A 21,431-nucleotide genomic window follows, 5' to 3' on the forward strand; every position below is an offset into this window, starting at 1 on the left:
TGCTGTGATTTGGCCTTATGTGCAGTGACAGCAGGTCCTATGATGTCTTAAGAAAATGTCTGGATCACCACATACATTTGATACTCCTTCAGATGTGATCATTTGAGCTACTGTGTCCAATTTAATGTATATTTACGGTCAAAGCAACCCAGAGTCGTATTCGCATTGGTAGGCAAATCTCACTGGAAATGATGGGCTGCCATTTGTGGACGCTGTCACAAGGTATGGATGTGTATAAGGAACAACTTGTTCATTTATCTGCACATTCAGTGAAATATGAGGCAACAAGAAACAAAAAGGAACCAGTGATCCGTACAAGAGGACATTAATAACCTTTTGAAGACAGCTGAGTCAACCAGCTGTGAAGCTGCACGCTCAGAAGCTTTCCCAGAGTCTGAGTTTTTTTTTTTTTTTTTAGGTTTGTTGTTGTACAGTTCTGTCATTTCACTTCTTGCAGCTTATTCTTATTTTCTTCTGTGACTGGAATCAATGTGTCTAGACTTTTTCAACACGGAAATGAAACACTGTTGGCCTTATTAATTTGCCTCTGGCCACAATTAATATTTTATCACCTTTATCCATCCACCTTAATCTCTCTGTTTTTCTGTTATTTGTCTTCTATCTGTATGTCTCATCCTTCTCCTCTCTGTCTCTCTGTCCTTTGTTGTATCTCTCTGTGCCATAAACTCAGGGAGGAGGTGACCAAACTCAAGTTCGAAGCAAAGACATTCCATATATATGCAAATCAGAAGGAGGTATGTGTATACATTATTCAAACGCTGCCTTTTCTAGCCGCCGGAGCTCAGGAAGTTAAATGAGGGTGGCCTTGTTTTATGCATGGAGACACTAGCAATGTAATCTATCTTTGACAGTGAAGTAAAATGATTGGAAATGATTCGGCAGAAATGTGTATTAGCAGACAAAAGAGCAAAGTAAAGCCAGAGTCTTACTGCCCTATAGCCAAGTTTTCCTCTTTACATGATCAAAATCATATAATGTGTGTCTGAGTTACTGCGCTGGACTTTTACGCTACAGGATAAGAAGATCATACTGACATACTTTGCACCTACACCTGAGGCCTGTAAGCATCTGTGGAAATGTGGAGTCGAGAATCAGGCCTTCTACAAGTGAGTCACGAGACCGGAAACACAAAACTGCACAAAGGACATCGTTACATATATGTTAATGGATGTTATCTCTTCCGTTTTACTCACAGGTTGGAGAAGTCGAGTCAAGTCCGCACTGTGTCCAGTAGTAATCTCTTCTTCAAGGGTAGTCGCTTTAGATACAGGTAAGTGTAATGATTTATAGCTGAACAGCGAACAGTTACAGTGATTTTAATAGTGCTCACATTTAAGATAAATTTCACATAACAGATTTTTTTTTTTTTTTATGTTTTCTTAGTGGAAAAGTTGCAAAAGAGGTAATGGAACAAAGTGCCAAAATTAAGAGAGACCCCCCAGAGATACACAGGTCAGAAGCCTTATTAAGTAATGATCTTAAACCTGGTTTAACAATGATTAATGCATTCATTAAATTATGTCGTGTGTGTATGTGTGTGTGTGTCTGTCGGTCTGTCTGTCCAGGGCTGGCATGGTGCCAAGTAGGAGCTGTCCATCCATCACCCACGGCCCTCGTTTGACCAGTGTGCCCAGGACCCGACGGAGAGCTGTGCACATCTCCATCATGGAGGGTAAAAGACACACTCAAAAGAATAGAGAAATACTGTAAATCAAACCGGTGTGAGTTCTCAGGCTCTTCTCTTCATCGAGTTTCTGAGACCATTCGTTTTAAGACATGCCCCCGAAGCCCTGTAAGATGAACTTCAGTACCCCTGTATCCATCACAACCCATCATTTCACAATTCTGAATTCAGTTTAGACTGTGTGTTGAGCAACACCATCAAATATACAAAAGTAAATATTGCAAAAGGTTTTTTTAAATATGATTTAATTGTCAATGTTTTGATACACAGAAGTTAAACCACTTGTCCAACTATTTTAACCCTTTACTCGTCACCTAGCCCACAGCTTGAATCAATATGAGGATTTCTTTCTTTATTTCTGTTTTTTTTTTCAAAGAGCTACTCCTCAATCTTTCCGTACAACCTTTCACACGCAATTTGGCAGCTGCATTTGTGCCACGGTGTGGGAATCATACACCTTTTTAACACCCTCACACAATTTCAATACGCCCACTCAAAGGAGCCTTTCCTCTGCGAACAAACCCCCGACAAATCCCCCTGGTGAGTGCACCTATCAGCCAGTGGCCGCAGACATTATTGTGACATAAGAACGTCCTCCTGACAGTTTATAAAGGGCACTTACTGTCCACTCTTTGCTCCAGCAGGCTATTAACCTTTTACCAATGCTGTCACTGTGAGTAAGTTTGCTCTCAGTTGACCAGTCTGGCTAAACTAAATAAACTTATCGTAGTGTGTTGCCAACAAAAAAAAAGTCTTTTGTCAAACCAGCCCCCCCTCTACTTGTCATTGAAATGGAGATCAGGCTTTGACATTGCACCCCGCTGTTGCAACACTGAAACAAACCCCCTGTGTTTTGTCCTGGTGCTCTGTCTGCGCTGGTATTTCCACTGGTAATAATATCACAGCCTGAAAATAGCTCCTGCTGTCAGGGGCAATGCCGTGTGTGTCACTGCAGACAGCAGGGAGGGACGAGGTGAACTGTGGCACAAGTGGACCACATTCCCGGGCCTTGTCTTTCACTCTCTGGCTGTCTTTCCATTTATCTACCACTGTCAGCCTGCCTGCCAGCATGTGGGGAGCTCGCTGCAGAGAAGAGAGGGCTGTTTAGTGAGCAAGCCTCAGTCGGAGACAAAGACAGACAGCAGGAAGATAGAGAGAGGAGAGGCGGCTTCCTAAAAGACATCGACAAAGAAGAAATATAGAGGCAGAAGTCTGTTGGAATATAGTTAGGCTTCGACGGGTGTTATCTGCTCTCCTTGAACCATGGTGAAGTGTCTGATCCGGATCAAGACCAAGGTGAACGTTCACCTGCGCATGATCAATCACTGCTATCGAGATGTGAAGGTGCGCGTGCTGTCTTTGGGACCCAGGCTCATGGGCAAGGCTCTGGGGGTCCTACCGCTCTTCCCCGCCCTCCCTGGGGGTTCCTCCACCTCAGACTCTGCTCCAGGGTCGGGACAGAGCTCCAGGACTCCTTCCAGGCTAGCTGTCCCACCCCAAATCCATGGCTGCGGCCCACCAGCCAACCGTGCAGGTAAAAACTGGGGCTGGTTGCGTCATGCGGGACTTAATGGAGGGCAGTGGAGACTGCATTCGAACAAAGCAGCTGTGAAAAGTTTTAAGTTGGACGACTTTCTTTTGAAGAATAATGTGAGCTGAGAGGGCGTTGTCCTTATGTTTTATGTTTACTTTGAGGTTAGAGTTGCCACTTGCAAGTATTTCATTTAGACATAGAGTACATGAAGGCAGGACAGAGTCAGTTTCCTATGACAAGCTGACCATTAAAAAGGCATCAGAGTAATTAACCTTGGTACGATATTCAGCATAGGGCCATGCGCCTGGATGATCTGGCAACCCACCAAGCCAGGCTCAAAATCAAAGAAGCTGAACATAATTTCCCCATAAATCTCTTCTCTAAAGTGCTTAAAAATCAGGGACAGGTCCTATATAGTCACACATTTGCATCGATGACTTGCAGACATGTTAATAAGCTCTTTTTCTACACTTGTCAAAAGTTTAGAGAACATAAAACAACCTGAAGCAGTAAACTGTGATGAAGTCTGATGTGCAAAGAGTCTAATCTCTAATTAGGATAAATGCTCTGATAAATTCATTCAAGCAGTTATACGGAGAAACTTGAAATCTTGAGAATGTTTTCATCCATGACATTTTAATTATCTGTCAGATTGTACTTCTTGACAGTATTTCCATGAACTCCTAAAGTGTTTTTGGTGTCATTGTAAGAACATTTTAAGAAATAACTGATGAAATACTTTTGAGACGCAACATGATCTAACATGTACTTTCTTGGATCCTACATTTTCCATGAGACTTAAAAAGTAAAAGAAAGTTGTGTCAGACTTGTCTCTAAATGGCATATCCCTCATTTCTATGCTGTGTGTTGTCAGGTCTGGAGTCCCTTCGAGACAGTGCCCACTCCACGCCCGTGCGCTCCGTCTCCCATGGCGACTCCTTCATGTCCTCCAGGGGCCACATGGTAGACGGCAGCGAGCCGAGCACGTCAGCGGTCATCTCCGACGAGGCCTACAGCCCCTCAGACAGCGTGCTGCCCACGCCTGTGGCCGAGCACGGGATGGAGATGCCTTTGGCTCGTCACCTCAATGGTGCTCCCTGCAGCATCGATGAGGAGAAGGAGTCAGAGGCGGGCACATCGAAGGAGGGGCAGTCGGCGGATTATGCTTCTGGTAAAAGAGCAATGCGCATGGTCAGGAGCAGGCAGTCACCGGCGAGCGACGTGGAGGAGCTGAACAAGTTCGTCCTGAGCGTGTTACGTTTGTTCCTGGTTACCATCGGACTGCTGTTCGCCCTGCTGCTGCTCCTCATCATGCTGACAGAGTCGGACCTGGACATTGCCTTCCTGAGAGACATCCGCAAGACACCTGAATTCCAGCAGTTCCACTTTGAATACTTCTGCCCTCTGCGGCGCTGGTTCGCCTGTAAGTTACGATGGATGGGAGGATTCCTCATCAGCAAGTGAGGCTGAGTGAACAATGGACTGAATGACACAACACGGGCCTCCTTTGACGGAGACGGGACACTCAAAACAGACTGGTCAGCAGAGCGAGTGGGAGGAGAGAAAAGGAAAAGGATGGCAGCCCTATTCCCAATATCAGCTCAGCCTCTCCCGGTAAGGAGTTCCTGTCACAAGCCACGGACTGTCCCCTGAAGAGCCTAGTTTATCATGTTTGACCCTCATCAGGAAAGGAAGTCGCATTTTACTTTGGAAATTCAGGTCATTTCAAGGTATTTTATTTTTTACACAAAGTCACAGCAACAGGGTTTAATTTAAACACGAGCAAGTCTGACGGACTTCACATACTCAACCAACAGATAACAGTTGCCTTTATTTTTGTATTAAATTATATGTTGCCACATTACTGTCGAGACAGAATGACCTGATGTGCTGGGCTGTGTGTTATGTGACCTGAGAGTTTGAGTTAAGTTTGGAGAGACGGTGAGATGGGATGGGCCATTCTAGCTCATCTAATTTTCATATTTCAAAGCCAACCACAATATTCATTATTCAAGATTATATTATGGTCGCTGCTATGAGATTGAAAACTGCTTTTTTGAGTTGGACCAGTATCTGGGGGTTAAAAGAGAAAGTGTAAAATGGAAAACCGGGCAGCACTTACCGAATGTAATCGGTCCTGAGTCAAATAATATTTGCAAATATTATAGTTTTATAAAAATGTTTTAGGCATATATGGAATTTGCCATGTATAGTGACACAAGTGAGTATTAAATAGTCACAGGAAAGAATAGGAAAATGAATTTAGCATGCTTTTAACTGATTGACAAGTTCCTGATTTCAGGAATTCTCCTGATTTGGTTTACAAACCAACATCTGGTGCACTGAATTTAAAGGCATGATGTGCAGTATCGACCTTTGGACACCGGTGTGTAGCCCCCACACAGGGTGAGAAGTCGGGACTCTATGAAAACATAGTGACCAGGTTACGTCGTTGTCGCCGTCTGTCTCTTCTGCTCTCGGTCTGTTATGAATGTATAAAGAGCTGCAGGTCTGTGTGTCTGTATGGCTGAGGGTGGGGCTGAGCCACACACACACACACACAGAGCAGAGAGGCAAACAGCAGACAGGACGTAGCGTGCACTTGCTTTCACACAAAATATGGAGGGTTGTGCAGAGGTTTGGGCGTGTTTATTTGTACTTTAGAACAACAATCAGAAAATAACATTTAATTCTGACTCGCTGTTTTGTTCTCACTAAACTTCGCTCCCTCTCGTCATTCACTCTCTTGCTCGCTCGTCCACAGCTGCTCTTTATTTCTCCATCTACCAACACCAGCTGGCAAATCCTGCAGATTATGCCTTTAATCGAGCGCAAATAATTGGTAGCTGTAGCTATTTGACCCAGGAGTGATGTTGATGCTGCCCTGAAAGATGGCTTGAATGATTATTTTTGTAATAAGTGTGGTCAAACGTCCATTAACGGTGTTAACGTCCAGCCATGAGAGCACCACTTAAGTTGTACCGTCCACTGACTATAAATTAAGGATAAATTGTAAGGACATAAGTAAGTAATGGAGGTGGTAGAGTTACTGATTTTATAAAATAGCAGCCAAATAATGCTAATAGCTACAATCAACTTCTGTGTGTAGGGGAACAGTTGTCACTTTGCAGTAGTTACTTTTACAGTAGTTGTGAAGGCGATGGGACTATGTGAGCTAGCCTTTTAGAGATAGTCAAGTGTTTGGTTAGCTCTTTGACACCCACACTCTGTAGAAGTTTATCTTGATGTGCAATACTGTTAATATATAAAAAAAGATCCTTTCCATCAAGGGAAATTTGACCTTGTTTTACCTTTGTAAAGTGCGAAAACTAGTGCTGTTTGCCCACAGCATACGGCTAAGAGGGCTTGTTTTTAGTTCACGTTGAGTGAAGGTCATTTAACTTTGTTTAGCCCTGCTGTGTTCAAATCGATGCATTCATCTGTAAAGGCTGAATATGTTTAGATCACGTTTCCATTTTTGTACAAACTGATGTCTCATTAACACAAGGAGATTTCCTCACAGTGGCTTTTAAAAATGGACTTGAAACATTATTTTTTACAGTGGATGTCTAGTTCTCAGCCTCCTGCTTACAAGAGCGCCTAAGATAAGTCATGTTTACGTCCGACTGCAATCTTCATTATCACACCTACCAAAGAAACCTCTGTTGTCTGATATCTGTCAGTTTACGTCAACAGATGGAAACTCTGATAGTCTGCTGTCCTTCTCCGGCCTTATTATACATGTACGTTATTTCACAGTTAGCCTGCAGTGCGTCTTTACAGCCCAGAGCAATCAACAGCGACATTTAACACCATAATGTCAGTTTGTGACAATTAACCATCAGTCCTCCTAACGAGCCTGCGAGTTGATCAGGTAGGATATGAAGGTCCCCATAGGCAGTTTGGAAACTTTGCTGTGTTAATGTTATAATATAGGAAAACAATGAACAGGCTAAGTGTTAGCACAAAAACAGTACTTTGAGTTGGGGCTGTGCGATATGACAATATAAAATATCCATCTTTTCATATTAAGCTTTCTCACACTGTTTACTCCAATGTGTTTTGTCATTTGGACGACACTTTTGAGGTCTTCTGCACGAATGCAGGCAGAGAAATTTGCATGAGAGCAACACAAACAAACATGGAGGGGAGTGAGCATGACAGAACAGAATGGAGTATTTCCAAACAAGAGGACTCACATGGACATGGTTTGGGTAGAAATGGCCAGAAAATTGGTTCTTTGCAAGTTTGCACAAAGGTTATAAATAGAAAGGACACAAATAATTGAATATGAGCTAAGTACCTTTAATTTGACCACATGGAAAGGCCTATTTTTTTATTGAGATCACAGAAAATGTAAGATTTTGTTCATATCGCACAGCCTTGTTTTGAGAATCCCTTTAGTATTAAAAACCTAGGCTTTAAATGTTGATTTTATTTTTGTAGAGTGTTAATATTTTCAAAAATTCAGAAACCTGCACATTATATTTTGCGGTTGGGTTTCAGACTTGATATGTTACTGATGTTTTTGCTTTAACTCAGATGGTTTTAGATTGACGTGTTAGGTGAAAGGTGATTGTGTGTTTTGAAAAACAACGGTCAGTCGAGGCAGGTGGTCTACTTTTACTTCCAATGATTTGTACTTTAAAAGTCTCATTTTATGTTCACGTGTATGACGAATTTAACATAATTTGAGCAATAAATATGACAGATGATGTGATGAATATTAATAACCATAAACTCCAAAACAGTTTGTCTCTTTCTGCTGGACATGCAAAATGTCCTAAATCCCCTCAGATGGTAAAACAGCCTGTAGATGCATGTGTGAAGGGAACATTGCCCACTGTTACCGATTACCCAGTGTCAAAAATACTTCTCCAAAATATCTAATGTCAAAAAAGTTTTTTCATGTAAATCCTGTTTGATTGTTGCCTAATCCTAGACTGCTCTTCCTTGGCCCAATTTATAGAAACAATAAGTTTTCTTGTGCAAGTACATGCAACTGAACTGAACACATCCGACAGTGGATCTACTCATTCACTTGACTCTGAACAGGTTTTACCACAATGAAAGTGAAGCGGTTTGTACTGAAGGCCAATTTTAACAGCAGAAGTAGCATATTCAACTACCTGAGTTGTTCTTTTTGCAATGCCGTTCAATATATAGATTTGTTTTTGTTCGTTTGTTTTGCTAAAATCTGTTTCAGATCACTTGAACTGTCAGTGATGAAGAGAGTTGACAGCTCCATTGGCACTTGGTCATCTTGCTGAATAATGTAAGCAGGAATAAGGCCTCACATGGGGTCTTACTGTAAGCTTCCTTCCTGTACTATGGAAATGTCTCTGTAAGCATGTGTTCTGCATTTATTACCTCCAAACAAGACTGCTTATTTCCAATCACTGAGGACTGGTGTAATCTATTTATGAATAAATATCATCTATTCTTGACATCTGGTAGCTAGTCTGGCTACAAGTTTAATCCTGGATTCACAGAAGAAAAACCAGCAGCATCTCAAGTTGTTACAATATAGACCACACACTATTCTTTTACGTCACAATGCTGCCATCTTAAGGTGAAAATAATACGGCAACTCTAGAAAATAACATTCAAACAACATCTCTGGTATAAAAATGGTTCTGTATTTATTTTTTATGCTTTAGGTACCAAAAATAAAAAACATGAAATAAACACTATACATTTAACAGGCATGTCTTAAAACACAAATGGCTTTGCTGTTCGAATTCAATGTGCCACAAACAAACAATACAAAAGGGAGAAGACTTTAGAAATTGCTTCACTTCTGTAAACATTTGTAGAACAGCAAATTATAAATGGAAGAACAAAGAAGCAAACGGCAGAATCAACAAACACAAATGTATCAACACTCGCATTCAATTATTTGCTACGTACAGCGCCTGTGTAACGTCTTTAAACTCTTTGCGGGATGTATTCAGTACAATAACAGAAAAAACAACTTTCTTAGATCTATGTGAAAAAGTCTTGAAACTTAGGTCAAAATATGTGATCAATTGCTTTTTTTAAACGATCACAGAGGTTGAATGCAAATGTGACTATCTCCAAAGGGGGAGAGACAAGGTTATTGAAAAGTTTGAATAAGGGGAAGTTAATCTGCAAGGTCAGTAAGGTCAATCGGTAGTGAGAGGAAAAAACAGGAGGTTTTTGGCCGTCACGCCAAATGTTGTGCAAGGTGAATGCCAAGCACGACACATGAGGAAACACGCCATCTCTACCATGAAGGCTGGAAGTGGCAGCATCACACTGTGGGGATGCAACCCCCTCAGCTTGGAGAGGGAGATGGGGGAAAAACAAAAATCAATGCAGCAGAACGCAGATAACTCCCTGAACGAAACCTACTGCCAATCTCAGGAGAACTGAGCAAGACAACAAAACAAAAAACATGAAGCCAGATCTACACAGAAGTGGTTTCAAAACACAGTCTGTTCCTGGAGTCCAGACTTTGTGTCCGGACACTGCTGCTCACTCTGTCCCCATGCAGCTTGACAGAGTTGGAGCAGTTCTGAAAAAATTGGAGAAGAGTGCAGTGTCATCATGTGTTTATCCCCCTCATTATTTATAGACACTGCATTACATTCTGACAGAGACGTGTTTCACTGCATCTCTGCAGCAAGAGAGCAGGATGCAACACAGCTGACCGGTCTTTATTTTGGCACAGCCTGGCGAATGTATCATTAAGTATGTATTTGGTTGTAAATATATGGAAGAAAATGACTATTTAGTTAATGATACTGTGTTACTTTACACTGTATCAATGTTCAAGCTGTAAATAATATTTCAATGAACATAGAGAGACCAAATGAATGTAAAGTTGATTGTTTCATTACAAGTATGTTACTTAGCTACAGTGTGAAAATGATGACAGTATTGTATTAAAGCATAAGGAGATCCAGAGGGTACAACAAGAAAGCGGGCAGATATCCATCTAGTAGGGACGCACCAGTTCGATCCAATACCAGAAGCAGTAAGAAGCAGTAAACCTCACTGTGTGGAAGAGGACATCAGGCTTGACTTAAACATTGCTTTACAAACTTGGAACGAAAAATGTGGAAAACAAACTTGAGTGTCTTGTTAAAAACAAAACATTCAAAATAAACATAAATCTAAATTATGTGACCACACAGATATGAACATAGAATTAAACTGAACGGATCAGCCACATTGTCACAGACACCCAAGCTAACTGTTAGAGTCAGTATCGGACTGCTGTTCCACATCTGTATCAGATCGGTGCGTCCCTACCCCGACAGTGACAAATTTGTTCCCTTACTTGTTCCTTCTATCCTACTGAAAGCCATCAGGCGGTTCATGTTCTTCATCTCAGTCGGTGAAGACATGCAAGCGCCCTGATGAATTGCCGCCCAGTAAGGCGTTCCTTGTGGGGTGGAAAGCTGTGACGGACAGCACTGTGTTAAGGTACTCGGGGTCCATGAAGGAGTGCTGCGGCTGGCCGTTTTCGTTGAACACCTGCATCCTCCGGGGCCTCGCCATGCTCCCCACCACAAAACAGTCTTCCTGTTTGGGGTCCCACACCGCTGATAGTTTGCTCAGCCAGCGGCCAGTGTGCATGTCATGTCTGAAAATGAAAATTGATAAGACAGTCTGTGAGTAAGTGCAGGTTACTCAAGTCTCACAGGGAAGACAGAAAAGTAAAAGGCTGGTGAAACAAGTGGATGTACCTGATTGATTTCATCAAGGGACATTTTGAGGTCACCGCAGATGTGTCGTATATCCTGTCAAAAGAGTTGAGAATAGACATTGAGCTAAGATTGATAAAATGAAAGCAAGTTTAACAACCATTGAAAGTGCTGGGTCAGCTTCACCTTATGTGGTCGTCCATACAGGTGGTGAGAACTCTGTTTCCCGTATGAGGGGAGAAATAAGCACTGGATATGCTTTTAGAGTGGCCATGCAGCTGAGAGACTGCCTGGCTTTTGGTCTTCTTCAGACATCTGCTGTCATAAATACTGACCACACTGCGGACAAGATCAACAGTCTTTTTAGTGCAATTAACAGACAACTGACACAGGATAGAGAAATATGGCTCAAAAAAGAGCTTATTGAAAAGTTAAATTTAATCAATAATCAGACATACAGGCTTTCTGCCACAGCAAAGTACTGCGTCTGTAAAGGGTGGACGCTAACACAACGCAGAGTCTTAGGGTCCAGAGGGTGGAGAGACTCATGAGAGTTTCTGAAGAGAAATTAAACACCAGTGCAACATGTTAATAAAATGTTAATCATTCATTGACAGTTCACCCATACTGTTATTCTTCAACACCATGAAGAGACTAAAATCAACTGCTCCTCATCAACAGTAATACATTACCCTCGAGTGCGCCTATCGACGATGGCAACCTCTCCATACCAGTTCCCAACCACAAGTGTCGAACAGTCATGTGACAGGAAGTCAAATGTTTTGAGACCATCATCAATGTCATACACCTACAACAGCGTACAAACAGACTGATGTCAACAGGCGAAACATGATGCTGCTTTAAAGTCAAATTTAAAACTTTGCATTCAGGCGACTTAACTCACAACCTTTATAGCATTCATTTTTATAAAGTACATGAATGGAGCAAAAGTTGCCTCACATCATCAAAGACTGCCTTCTCTACATCCATGCAGCGCAGAGATCCGTCATAGCTGAGGCTCAGCAGGTGTGTTGGATTAGCCCTGGAGAACGCCATGCAGCTCACCGGACGAGTGTGAGGCTCAAACAGCAGCACGCCATCATCGTCCCAATCACCACCCTGAGGGAATAAACAGAAAAATAACTGAGTGTGTTTTCTTAATGTAGAGTAATGTAGAGTAATGTAAAAGTTCTGACGTTTCATTTGTAGCTTTTTTTTCGCTCTGTTGTTTGTCAACAGTGGGATCATATCACCAGTTGCTATACAGTAGCACCACAAGACCTGCTGCTATAAGCTTGTTTTGGAGCACACTTCCTGTTCTTGATTGGTCACATCTCAATTTACATCATCATTATTAGAACAGAGCAAAGAACACACACCATCCTCCAGAGTCCAACTTTCCCCCACTTGTCTCCTGCGGCCATCAGCAGGCTGCTGGTGCAGGGGTGGAAGGCAGCAGAGAAGATGCGGTCCTTTACCACCTTGGCCACTCGGTCCTCAGTTATCCTCATGTTCCTAAGGTCTGATTGGTACCTGAGTAGAGACATCAGTGTTGATTTGTTTTATCAACCTCGTTCATACTTTGACTGCTACTCCCTGAGGTGCAGCAGTCACTTCTATATAAGCTGAACGATAAAAAATTTAAAAACGTACCCTTTCAGACTCAGGTCCTTCTTTTTTTCTTCTTTTAAATCCTATTAAAACACATTTGAAGATTTTCAGATTGACTCAGAGGCAGCAAAAGTAAACAAAAATGATCAACCAGTATATATATATGTCAAGGTTAATCCTCTCCAAATTATCTTTGGCTTTAAATGTATCATGGTACCACAGCCTACCAGCTCTGAATTTAATTACAGTTTTGAGGGAAAATCATTTTAAGTAAAACAGAAAAAGTATCTGACTACGATGTAATGAGGAGATTAAACATGGAAGGCGAGTCCTACCTCGGAGCAGAGCTCAAGAAGTTGTGAAGGCAGCTTGCTTCCCTCTTCTCTGTTGATTGGATCCATGGGCAGAGGGCCAGCAGGCTTCTTCAGCGGCGTAGACTTTAAAATAATTAGATAACTACAGTGAGTAAAAGCCAGAAATAATGAAAAAACAGCAGCAAGAAAAATGAAATACTAGAGAGACAGACAGCAGTGGAGTGGCAAGACATTTGTATTATTAGGTTATTTAAATATAACTACCTGATCATAAATCAGATCCCCTCTGGGTTCAGGGGGAAGTGTCAAGACCTCTGCCTCTTTATTTTGAAGACGAAGGGATTTGCGAGCTGGCAGCACTTCTTTTACAGCTCCCTGTGACCTGCCACCATAGAAAATGATTATTAGAGAGACACCAAGAACACACTGGTCTGTCAGACTTTTGAAATCGTATCCTTAGAACTGAATATAAAAAAATTAGGAAGTGCTCTTAAGTGAAGTCTACAGACATCTTGTTTTTTTTGTTTTTTTCTGTGGGTTGAAATTGAGAAAACTAAGAAAATCCTCACATATAAAAAGAGAAAATTGTAACAGGCTTCAATATTTTAACTCAAAGGCAACCATCAAACAAACAAATGTAAAGAAATAAACAGCAGCATAAAGCATGATGTACACGCAATGAACTCGAGTTTTACAGTTCAGGGGGAAGTGTCAAGACCTCTGCCTCTTTATTTTGAAGACGAAGGGATTTGCGAGCTGGCAGCACTTCTTTTACAGCTGCCTGTGACCTGCCACCATAGAAACTGATTATTAGAGTGACACCAAGAACACACTGGTCTGTCAAACTTTTGAAATCGTATCCTTAGAACTGAATATAAAAAAATTAAGAAGTGCTCTAAAGTGAAGTCTACAGACATCTTGTTTTTTTCTGTGTGTTGAAATTGAGAAAACACATAAAATCCTCACATATAAAAAGAGGAAAATGTATTGGATTCAATATTTTAGATCAAAGACAACCATCAAACAAACAAATATAAAGACAAACAGCAGCATAAAGCATGATGTACATGTAATGAACTCCAGTTTTACAGTTCACCAGTCACACCAGGTGCCATGCCCCCCCGCCAATCATTTTACTAAAACATTATGGATACGCATAATTGAGAGCTCATTTGTAACAGTTGGTGGCTGACTGTACCTCATGAGACCCCTCTGCGATGGTTTTGGCCGGGTCAGCTGCTTCAGCTCCTCAGTCGCCTTGCGACAAGGAAACAAAAATTAATATCCATCCCATCTGTGCAGCCACAGCAAAAGGACTGAATCACAAGATAGCCGTGTTGAGCCATGTTCATCTACATTTGTGCCTGATACACACCAACAATTCTGACCTGCATTTTCATTTTATACATGCAAAAAAGCAACATGACCTTGTGTTTTGTTAGCGTAACTATTTTCAGCGTGATTAGATGGGAGTTAACTGTGATGAAAACATTTTTTCTATTCTACCTACCTGGAATAAGTTGATTGATGTCAGGAACTCTTGGTTCTTTCTGATGTTCTCCAGTCGCTCCAGTTCATATACAGAGAGTCCTCCATATCCACCCTGAAGAAACATTCAATAAGTTGAAAATACTTTGTGTTTGTTTGACACTATTGAGTAAAAGCACAATGTCAATGAGTCCAAGTCGTTCAGGGTTTATATACACTTACAGATGTTTGCTCCACATCACTGTTTTCATCCTCCTCCTCATCCTCCTCCTTCTTCACGTCCTTTCTGTTATTCTGGCTGTTTTTGTCCTCTTCCGTTTTAGTTTTCTATCAACAAAAAAATGGGCGTATTAACAAACAAATAACACATGTGATGTACCACTGTTGTTTTCTGTGTGTTTCTGAGGTGTCTCTCACCCTTTTCTTCTGGGGTGTGGGGTTTCCAGGAGAGTACTTGAGGCGTTTAGGTGCCAGGACGTTACGTGATGATCGTCGGGTTGCTGCCTCGAGGTCCACGGGGGTCATTTCCTACCAAGGTGTGCATTATTAACACAACGAGCAGAAACATGGCTTCATTCAACTTTTCCACAGATGCACAAGTTGTAGCTCAACTCTTAAAACACTCTCCTTCCGTCTGAAATAAAGCCTGCGTCACCCTAGTAACTACATACCCTCAGTTTAGCTCCCAAAACAAGCTAACGTTAACGTAATTCAGCAGCTAGCTAGCTTAAATAACAAAAACCAGAGACGAAACTTCCAACAACTCACCAGCTTCTCGACCACCACGACAGCATTGCGTTTTGACCGTCTCGTCGCCATTTTAATAGACTTACAACAATACGTGTGGATTATTTCTTCGACAGAGCTGTCAGAAGGTGATAAACTGTCTCTTTTCTCGCACTCTGCTCTCTATGGCAACACCTGAAGAACTACATGGAGTTGAATAATTCGCGCCACACGTTGGAAATGTTTTGTAACAAGCCCCTCCCCTCCGTGTTGTGAAACAGAATCCTGGCCGCTCATTGGTTCGTCTTTTTCACGTCATCAGAATAAGCGGCCGTTTCCTGCCGTTAACAGCCAATGACCGCCTCACAATTTGATTGACGTCTCGTCTCTTCCTTCCGGTTCAACCTCCAGAGAGGAAGCAGTAATGTCGCCACCTTCTGGCAGATGTGGGTCATAGCAGAGGCAGGAAGCTGATAATGTTGATAATTCTTGGTTATTTATGCATAAAGGACAAGTCCAAAGTAAAGTTTTAATATTGAACAAGTGGCTGACGCACACTGTCAGCATTTCTACTGAAAAATGTGTTAAAGTTGTGTGTTTGTCTTCACACAAAGCCACGCACACAGACAAAGAAAGTGTCACCATTAATCAAGACAATAACAAAATGAAAGGCCCAAAAGCGTAGTGGTCAAATTGTTTATTTAAAAATATGTTTATTTAAAAATGGGAAGTTTGTTGAATCTGAGGAGGAGAACTGTGGAGGTCAGAAAAGCAGCCTGTCGTTGTCTTTGAGGACATCAAGAACATTTTTCACACTTGATTTTGTCTCGAATGAAGCCACAAAGAGGCCACTCAGTGAAAGACGAAGTCGATGGTCCGCCAAAACGTGATCTCATTGGTCTGATGCTCAGCGTAACACATTGCATGTCAAATGATTCAATTAACAATGGCAGTAATGTGGCTGCTTCTCCTGTTTTTATGCAATGCTGTTACACTTCTTACATACAGTACAAGTACAACACAGTCCTGCATTTTCTTTGTGTAGCCATTAATAACGGTAATTGTATTGCAGAGCTCCAGAACACCCACGTTATAAATCAAAAAAAAGGAGAAAAAAAATGCATAAAACAGTTTCATGTTTTTTCCAAGTTGTAACACACACTGAATACAAAACGATAAACCCAGTAATAACACTTCCAGCTGTGATTCATCTGTTACCATTATTTATATTCCAAGTTTTAAGTTTTAGTAAAAATCTGAAAATCATGAAAAATGATTGAACGACCGCCACACTTTCCTTTCAGAAATACCACTCCGATGCACCCGATATGTCATCTGATAGGTCTGATTTGCTTCAGTGAATCTGTTTACTGAACAACAAACACTGCGGCTGCACTGGGGAGAGGTTATATATCATAATGAAACGGACTGAATGGAAAAAGTGTATCCACGGAATAAAATAAAATCCTCAGGAAACAAACAATGATTAAATCATTCGTCATACTGTAACAGCTTGACTGTTTGGCTCGCACTTTTTGGTACGTGCACTTTAAAATGTCGAATGGAAAAGTTATTAAAGTCAAAGTAAAATGTTCTCTTCAGACATGTTTGTACATGCACATGATCCCGTGGAGAGGCACCACAGCTAAATGGACAGGAATGTGGTTTCTGTGTAGCTCTGAGCTTGTAACGTGTGATTGTGATCATGTGGAGCAAACTTTTCCCAAAAAGTGGGCATCAACTGCACCGTCAGATGATATGCTTGTGTTCGTGACATACGGCTGTGAAATCAAACTTTTAGATAAAGCACAAACTTTCCATCCAAACTTCCCATGGGTGACTCTTTCCTGAGTTTTATCAGTCTTCCACGTTGTCGCCGTGTCACTCCTCAGACTGAAGGTAGAGGGTAGGAAGAGCACGCAGCCAGTCCGCACATGTTCTTTCCTCGCTCAATCAAAAAATATCTGGTGGAACAAAGAGGAAAGGTGTCAACGATCCCTGAGAACTATAACAAGTCATAACAGTAAAATACACACACACAGACACAGGCTATATTTACCCGTCAACACCCCAGGCCGTGCCCCAAGAGTTCTTCACAATCCAATATGGCGTGCCGTTCTTTTCAGCGCCGTAACCCACAGCCAGGACTGCGTGATTCACCTCGTCTGCTGTGTTCTTACACTCGGTGCTAAACAGACAACAGTGATGCTTTTAGATCGACGGAGAACATGTCTTTTGTTGGGTGAGTGGGCTGCTGTACTCGGTCAATATCACGCTACATCCTGCCTATGCAAAGATGTGTAGGTGCCTCTGTAGGTATTTTTATGACAGTTCCAGACAGACACAGGCTGAACAAAGTAATTACCATTGTTTTGTTGTAATAAAACCATTACATGTGGCTAAACTCTTGTAGTCTTCTCAAGTAATAAAGATGTGGAGGTACTGGCTGTAAATTCCTTACAGGCCAAAAAATACAAACAAAAAACATGTAAAACTAGGGGAATGTCCGCTACTTATGTAAAAGTAGCAGCACCATAGTGTAGAAATACTCTCTTATGAGTAAAAGTCATGTGTTTAATCTTTAAATCAAAGTACAAACATATGAGCATCAAAAAATACTTAAAGTAAAGTTATGCAAAATGGCATATAACAGATAAACATACATTATATTATTGGATTATAATTATTGATGCGTGAACGTGTGAAGTTTTAACTTTATTTATAATATTACATCACAACTATTTTATTTTGTATTATTTAAGTAAATCACCAAAGTAACTAGTAACCAGTGATGGAATGTAACTAAGTACATAAACTCAAGTATTGTAATTTACTAAAAATTCAATCCAACAGACTTCTGTGATTTAAAAAGCAACGAGATGTACAAAGTCTTAAAACTGCGACCGAGTCTGCAGCACTGCATGTGTTCTGCTCTAATGCAAGCAGAGCTCTGTCACATCCTACCAACAGCCATCGGTTCAGATCTAGGTCACTGCCGATGTCACGGAGTAGCCCTGTTATGCCCATAATCCTCTTCCAAGTCTAAATAACTTCTGTGCCAGTGGATTACTACGCAAAAAATCCCATTATTGTTGTACAAATATTTCTGGAGTGGGAAAGTGACAGAAACAGGGTGGTCCTCTGAACAGCTCTGACCTCATGTTAACGGTTAATATATACATGTTTGTTGAGGTCCGCAGCTCACCTGGTGTAAACTCCTTCTTTGTAGTGCATAAATTCAGACACGACCTCAAAGGCGAAGGACACTGGGTTGAGCCTGGCCACAGCATCAACCATGGCTTTCTCATCATACTGTGGACGGACCAACGTACAGGAATTAAACAGTCAAATGTGGCTAGGAGGCGACTATAAAAAGAAATAAACTAATTTGGCTCTTCCTCTTTGGAGTTCATGCAAACAGACACGGTTAGCTGCACCTGACTCAGGACTTTTTGTAAAAAAGTACTTGCGTCACACAACTTCACAACAGCTTGTTCACTCACACTTGTTATGTTGACAACATCGTGGACAAAAGCAGCTGCGAGCGCAGGTTCAAACTGGCAAGAGTTATCCTAAACAAGAAGGAAGACAGTTCATCCACTGAGAGTTTACTTTACATCAAAATAATCACAGTGAGACATTATTTGAGAGAGGTCATACAATGCCTTTGTAGGGATAGTCCTCCTCCGTCATCAGACCGTTGTTGTACTTGATGTACTCGAAGGCCTGGCTGGGGAGCCCGCTGAAACAAACCAAGCCAACTTTAGCTGGTTGAGGCCTCAAACACAAGTATTCTTGTAATTGCTACAACTTATAACGTCAAAACATAACAAATCCATGTTACTTACCCCAAGCATCCATAATTGTTGAAGTCTTTGGCACAGTCTATCAGCTGCTGCTCAGACTGACACAGAAAACAAACTGCGTCATGCATCTATACAAGCATTCGCACTGTACTACAGTCGTACTGGTTACAATCATGCAAAGAACCTGTAAAGAGATTTATTCTGCAAGAACATCTTCTGAGTGATCCTTGTGATGATCATCCTACAAACTTGTTAGCCCAGATGTAAAAAGGTGCTTACATGTGAGAGCTATGAGATGAGTAAATAATTACGGGACAGATCTCACCAGAGGTATTAGCTTCCCGGTAGCGATAGCAGTCACCGACTCCAGACAGCCTGTGGTGGAGAAGGTCCAGCAGCTGCCACAGTGACCCTAAAGACGCAAACACAACAAAACTCAAACAGCTGATAATTCACTTGCGTTTAAGGCGCATTCAACTGATTTTACTCATACAGGTGCATTGTTTAGGAAAACTGTTGACAAAGGTTGGCCTGTATTACAAACCAGGTGCATGTCTTTCACAATGCTATTTTTGTGCATCATGGGAAATGTAGGATATTTCATTTGACCCGTCTCTCGCTCACACTAGTACTTAACTGCTGAGCACTCCTTTAAATTAATAATCCAACTTCTATTACAGAATAAAACAAAGTGACAATAACAGCTGTTGTTTTTACTGTTGTCTCTGATACTTACTCTCCAATTAGTCAAGCCACATGCATAAATAATTTAACTACATGTTTTATAAATGAAAGTACTTATAAATGAAAAAACATAATTTTTTACTGGTTCAACTGTGCTCACATTAAATCTAACTAGTTTATCACGGAGGTTCATTTGTATCCTGTGATTCATGTCTTTGTCCCACTTCTTGATGCTCCCGTCTACACTGCGGTGTTACTTTGGTGGTCGTTCAGCACCATTTTTCAGATACCTGGTTCTTCACGGGAGTCACATAGTTGCCTTTCATCCTCCAGTCTATAAACTCGGGTGAGGGACCGGCGCTGCTCACATGACCTCCTTTAGTGGCCGAGCAGTTCTACGAGAGACCAGAATCATAAGATTGTAACAAAAAATGTCACATTTACAGAAGCACCAGCGGCACCAAGTGTGTTGTACTGTAAGATGGATCATACCTGCGGCTCCGTCAGGAGAAATGATTTCCTGAATTCTTCAAATGTCATGTCTGAAAACTGACTCAGGCCCACTAGGTTTGAAAAGGAGAGACTCTGTGAGAACAGTCGCCCTCCTGAGTAATAATCTATTCAACACATGTTACGAGAGAGGAGTCAGTGCAGAACTGTGCTGTACTTGTGAAGGAGTGATTCCCGGCATTATGATCATCGATCGTCCTCTTGTTCTCAGCGAAGATGTGGAGCCGCTGGTAAAACTCCTGAGTGTCGTAAACTCTGTTGTGCTGCACGTTCAAGACCGAAATGTGACGTCACACACGGAAGAAATAGTTGCTGTTAAAAAATCTTGTTATGGAAGAATTCACAATAAAACAATTCATAGTACTGTGATAATGTGAACATACCTGTGACATCCACTGTTTGAAGTGATATTCATCTGACCGGACACAGAATGAAGCAGTCAGTTATTAATAAAGAAGCCTGATAATCAATAATTTTTTTTTTTTTTTTAACATACAAAAAAATCACAATCTTAACATTATGCATTTATGTAGGCATAGAATTAAAGAAATCAATATATAACTATGATACATAAGATAATGGTTGATAGATTTAATTATACTTTGCAGGACATATTTGGTATGTTTATATATTTGAATATGTGTGTGTGCGTGTGTGTATAGATATAGATATATATATAGCATATTTATTCATTTATTTATTTATTTATTCATGTATTCATAACTTATGGTTAATAAGGATGACTATGCTTAATTATTAGCTAAAGATGAATGGAGAGCTGGTGGGATGAGATAAATTAAATAACTCCTACATGTAATTAGAATTGCCTGTTTTCATTTGCACTACTCTTTTGTTGGTTTGTTTGTTTATGGACTCTCAGAAATACAAAAATAGAAAAACTTACATGTTCAAAATAAAGATTTCAATCACTCCATCGATCACTTCCCTCCATCATCAGCACTATCAGCCTATTTGTAAATACTTTAGGTACATTTTCCAATACGTTTACGAGTGTTATTATACGGCTGAGTACTTCTACCTCTGTTTATAATATAACATATATCAACGTGTCCCTTATAACCTGACTCCTGTTTGTACTGCAGCTGCACACACGGTGTCAACACCTGTTGTTGGTGAACTCACTGCCCTTTAACTCGCTGTGATGCGACAGAGACTGTAACGAGCAGAAATAAACGCATATAATAAAAGTGTTGGGCTTTAAGTGAACTTACCTTCGAGTGAAACTAGCGGTGTCAGATGAACTGAACTAAACAGGGCGGCGGTGATGAACCAGAGGACGCGCAGCGCCATACTGTCCCCCTGCAGACTCCAGCCGGCTGTGCGTCACATGACTCCCCTTTCATAATAAAAGACTTGACA

The 21,431-nt window shown here is 41.2% G+C and overlaps 2 protein-coding genes across 5 annotated transcripts in view; one reads left to right on the top strand and one right to left on the bottom strand.

Moving 5' to 3' along the window:
- The window catches only part of LOC311255068 (FERM domain-containing protein 5-like), a 69,699-nt gene extending 61,013 nt beyond the window's left edge, over positions 1-8,686 (top strand). For all 4 annotated transcript variants that reach the window (XM_084349231.1, XM_084349230.1, XM_084349229.1 and 1 more), the window contains 6 exons: positions 692-755; positions 1,036-1,127; positions 1,217-1,291; positions 1,405-1,473; positions 1,587-1,693; positions 4,114-8,686. In XM_084349231.1, the coding sequence (XP_084205357.1) occupies positions 692-755; positions 1,036-1,127; positions 1,217-1,291; positions 1,405-1,473; positions 1,587-1,693; positions 4,114-4,703 (997 nt within the window). In that variant the 3' untranslated portion in view covers positions 4,704-8,686. The remainder of the gene's footprint in view (positions 1-691; positions 756-1,035; positions 1,128-1,216; positions 1,292-1,404; positions 1,474-1,586; positions 1,694-4,113) is intronic.
- Positions 8,687-8,857: 171 nt separating this feature from the next.
- LOC311269739 (uncharacterized protein) lies at positions 8,858-21,383 on the bottom strand. Its single transcript, XM_084374101.1, has 29 exons — positions 21,284-21,383; positions 20,435-20,466; positions 20,209-20,314; positions 20,034-20,104; positions 19,832-19,936; positions 19,183-19,269; positions 18,900-18,955; positions 18,712-18,793; positions 18,555-18,623; positions 18,257-18,363; positions 17,111-17,239; positions 16,946-17,015; positions 15,094-15,234; positions 14,743-14,853; positions 14,548-14,652; positions 14,348-14,440; positions 14,036-14,094; positions 13,533-13,625; positions 13,102-13,219; positions 12,859-12,960; positions 12,566-12,606; positions 12,292-12,445; positions 11,873-12,031; positions 11,605-11,720; positions 11,371-11,469; positions 11,099-11,251; positions 10,955-11,008; positions 10,546-10,851; positions 8,858-9,777 (listed from the first exon to the last, which is right to left on the bottom strand). The coding sequence occupies exons 1-28, from the start codon at positions 21,360-21,362 to the stop codon at positions 10,596-10,598; spliced, it is 2,847 nt and encodes a 948-aa protein (XP_084230227.1). The 5' UTR covers positions 21,363-21,383; the 3' UTR covers positions 8,858-9,777; positions 10,546-10,595.
- Between the last annotated feature and the right edge of the window lie 48 nt (positions 21,384-21,431).

This window comes from Pagrus pagrus, assembly GCF_965226575.1.
Source record: "Pagrus pagrus genome assembly, chromosome: 1".
In the NCBI taxonomy this organism is placed as follows: domain Eukaryota; kingdom Metazoa; phylum Chordata; class Actinopteri; order Spariformes; family Sparidae; genus Pagrus; species Pagrus pagrus.

Bases quoted from the DNA above. Each gene is read 5' to 3' on its own strand.
- LOC311269739 (XM_084374101.1), bottom strand. From the start codon at position 21,362: ATGGCGCTGCGCGTCCTCTGGTTCATCACCGCCGCCCTGTTTAGTTCA. The intron at 17,240-18,256 runs GTGAGCTGCGGA...TTGTCTGTTTAG, and splicing joins AAAGAAGGAGTTTACACCAG to CACCGAGTGTAAGAACACAG. The intron at 11,252-11,370 runs GTATGTCTGATT...TCTTGTCCGCAG, and splicing joins TTTGCTGTGGCAGAAAGCCT to TGTGGTCAGTATTTATGACA.